Raw genomic sequence first — 2,814 nt, 5'->3', positions numbered from 1 at the left:
TTTTCTCTTTTTATTTTTTATCCATAAAAGTTAAAAATAATGATAAATTTATACATAAATAAATAGAATTAATTTTGTATTTATGAAAGACCAATAAACTATTAGTTTTGTCTATAAAAATTTAGAATAATGACAAATTTTTTCTTAAATAAAATTACAGAAAAGCTCTGCATACAAGCTCTAACGACTTGTATGCTTTACAAGTTAGTTAACAAATAAAACCTAAAACCCGCTCCAATGGTTGCAACGTATACACGCGCTATATATAACTACCAAATTTAAAAGATTTGTTTTCTTCTTCGTTTTCCTTATTTGCAGATTTGCTCGTTCTTCTTCTCGCGAAGCTTCCCCTGGTTTCTTCGATCGTTCTTTTCCCCTCCTTTCTCACTCGTTTCTTCTTCGTCATTTACGTTAGTTCCTCTCTCTGTAACTCCAGCTTCGTTTTCTATTTGATTTTTTGTTTTCTGAAATCAAATTTTGAACTCGTTTTGAAGATAATGGATGATTCAGCCTCAGATTGTCAGCTGAATCCAGACAAAGTGGATTATGAATTTGAATCTAACGAAGTTCCTGAGGTTTGATTTACATAGGATTACTATGAATTTTGTTGCAGTAATTTTTATAGCATTGTGTAGGTGAATAATTCCTGAACATTGACTGTCAAACTAACGCATGAAGATAAATCTATGGATTGAATGTAATGTATTAGTTTTGATTAATTATCTGAAATTTATAGCAGACGATCAGGTGTAGATCAGAATTTTTTTGGGTGTATTTTTGCGGGAAGTGTGGGTGTATTTACAGTTTACTGCTTTTTCTGTTATTTTAACTGAGTTGTTGTTGTTCGGGTGTATTATATTAGACATGATTGGGTGTGTTTTTAGTTTTTGACATGGTGTATACTGCAGCCTGTGTATTTAAAGTTTATGGTTTTTATTGTCATTTTAGTTGAGTTATTGCGGTTCGGGTGTATTATATCAGACATGATTGGGTGTATTTTTAGTTTTTGACATGGTGTATTCTGCAGCCTCTCTCTGTTGTTGATGACCAGTTTATTCCGAAGGTTGGAATGACCTTTACCACCCTTGAAGATGCTGGAAAATTTTACAGGAACTACGCCAAGGCTACAGGTTTTTCTACAAGAGTTCAGAGCACAAATAGGAAGGGAAACGAGATTAAGAATCAATTGATTACATGTAGCAGAGAGGGAAAATGGAAATCTAAAATATCTCCGACCGAGAAGACTAATCCGACAGCCGGTTTAAACTGTCCTGCAAGAATTTATATACACACATTGAAGGATGTTGGTGCTTGGATCATTTCAAAGGTTGTGCTGGATCATTCACACCCTTGCTGTCCAAGTAAAGCAGAGATGCTCAAACAGCACAGGAAACTAAACATGTCCATCTGTCGTACAATAGAGAATAACGAGGAGGCCGGTATCAGACCAAGCAAAACCTACCAATCATTTGTTGCGGCTGCCGGGGGTTACCGCGAGTTAAATTTTATCGAAAAGGATGTGAGGAATTATATTACCAGGGAAGTGCGAAATGTTTCCGAACAAGAAGATGCAAATGAATTCGGGAAATATTTGTTAAGAATGAAAGAGAAGAATCAGAATTTCTTTTTTGAGCTTGAACTCGAGGAGGATCAATCGATTAAGCTGGCTTTTTGGGACGATGCAAGAAGTAGAGCTGCCTTTGAGTATTTCGGAGACGTTATTTCATTTGACACCACCTACAATACAAACAGGTAACAAACTGCCCCTGTTTATGATGCTAAATTAATGTATTTTTATGAATCCGCAGCAGAGGTGTATATTGGCTGTTTTTTGGGTGTATACGAAGCATTTGTTAGGTGTACCTAATGATTTTGCATTCTGTACTATGGTAATTTGTTTCAGGTATAATTTGGTTTGTGGTTCTTTTGTCGGGGTGAATCACCACGGTCAATCAACACTTCTCGGATGCTCTTTGATGAAAAACGAAGAAATTGAATCATTCAAATGGTTATTTCAATGTTGGCTTCATTGCATGGGAGGAAACGCTCCGAAAGGGTTTCTCACCGATCAATGTGCATCAATGAAAAGGGCTTTAGAGGCCTGTATGCCAACAACAATTCACTGTTGGTGTATTTGGCACATCATGAAGAAGATTGCAAGCAAATTAAACGGGTACAAGGGACATGCAGATATTGAACAAGAAATGAACCAAGTTGTTTGGAACTCTCATAGCAAAGTGATGAACAGAGATTTTTGCCAGTAAAGAATGTCATAAAAACAGTCGCGTTGTAGATATAGTTTCTAAACCAACAAAAATCCCTTTCGTGCAAACGTTTTGGTTGTCACAAGTAACAAACCCCTTTAAAATTGATAACCGAGTATTTAAACATCGGGTCGTCTTCTCAAGGAACTGCAGGGAAGTATGTTTTTATTACTGGTTATGAAGATTGTAAATCGGGGTTTTGAAGATGAGGAACAAGTAATTTGAATTGCAATTAAAAATAAGTAAATGACTGTAAAATAAATAAATAACTGTAAAAACACACTTTTGACAAGGTATGAGAAATTGGAAGTCCAACCTTAGTTATCCTTATCAATAACAATGAAAGTTGAATCTTAATTCCACCTTGTTAACCTTTACTCAGATAAAGGAAGGTCAGGGGATTAATTGGTTTGATCTTCGAATCCTATTTATTTCCTAAGAAAAGATTGGGATTATGGAAGTTCAATTCAATTAACAAAGGTAACAATTATCAATTATGCTATCGAATTGGATAACTCCTGAGTTACTGATTTCTTAACCAAGACCAAAA

The 2,814-nt window shown here is 35.3% G+C and overlaps 1 protein-coding gene across 1 annotated transcript; it reads left to right on the top strand.

Annotated features, from left to right (window-relative positions):
* The first annotated feature begins 504 nt into the window (after nucleotides 1–504).
* On the top strand, nucleotides 505–2,468 carry LOC148563764 (protein FAR1-RELATED SEQUENCE 5-like). Its single transcript, XM_088488964.1, has 2 exons — nucleotides 505–1,752; nucleotides 1,904–2,468. Exons 1-2 carry the CDS (start codon nucleotides 1,070–1,072, stop codon nucleotides 2,262–2,264), a joined length of 1,044 nt encoding a protein of 347 aa, XP_088345090.1. The 5' UTR covers nucleotides 505–1,069; the 3' UTR covers nucleotides 2,265–2,468.
* Nucleotides 2,469–2,814: the final 346 nt, after the last annotated feature.

Source organism: Arachis ipaensis, chromosome B5 (genome assembly GCF_059453495.1).
Source record: "Arachis ipaensis isolate K30076 ecotype BB chromosome B5, ASM5945349v1, whole genome shotgun sequence".
Classification (NCBI taxonomy): domain Eukaryota; kingdom Viridiplantae; phylum Streptophyta; class Magnoliopsida; order Fabales; family Fabaceae; genus Arachis; species Arachis ipaensis.
The sequence above is the reverse complement of the archived record's forward strand: the minus strand, read 5'-3'. Positions and strand labels throughout refer to the sequence as shown.

Excerpts from the sequence above, each read along its gene's own strand:
- LOC148563764 (XM_088488964.1), top strand. The coding sequence starts at position 1,070 with ATGACCTTTACCACCCTTGAAGATGCTGGAAAATTTTACAGGAACTAC. Across the intron at positions 1,753-1,903 it reads ACCACCTACAATACAAACAG|GTATAATTTGGTTTGTGGTT; the intron begins GTAACAAACTGC and ends AATTTGTTTCAG.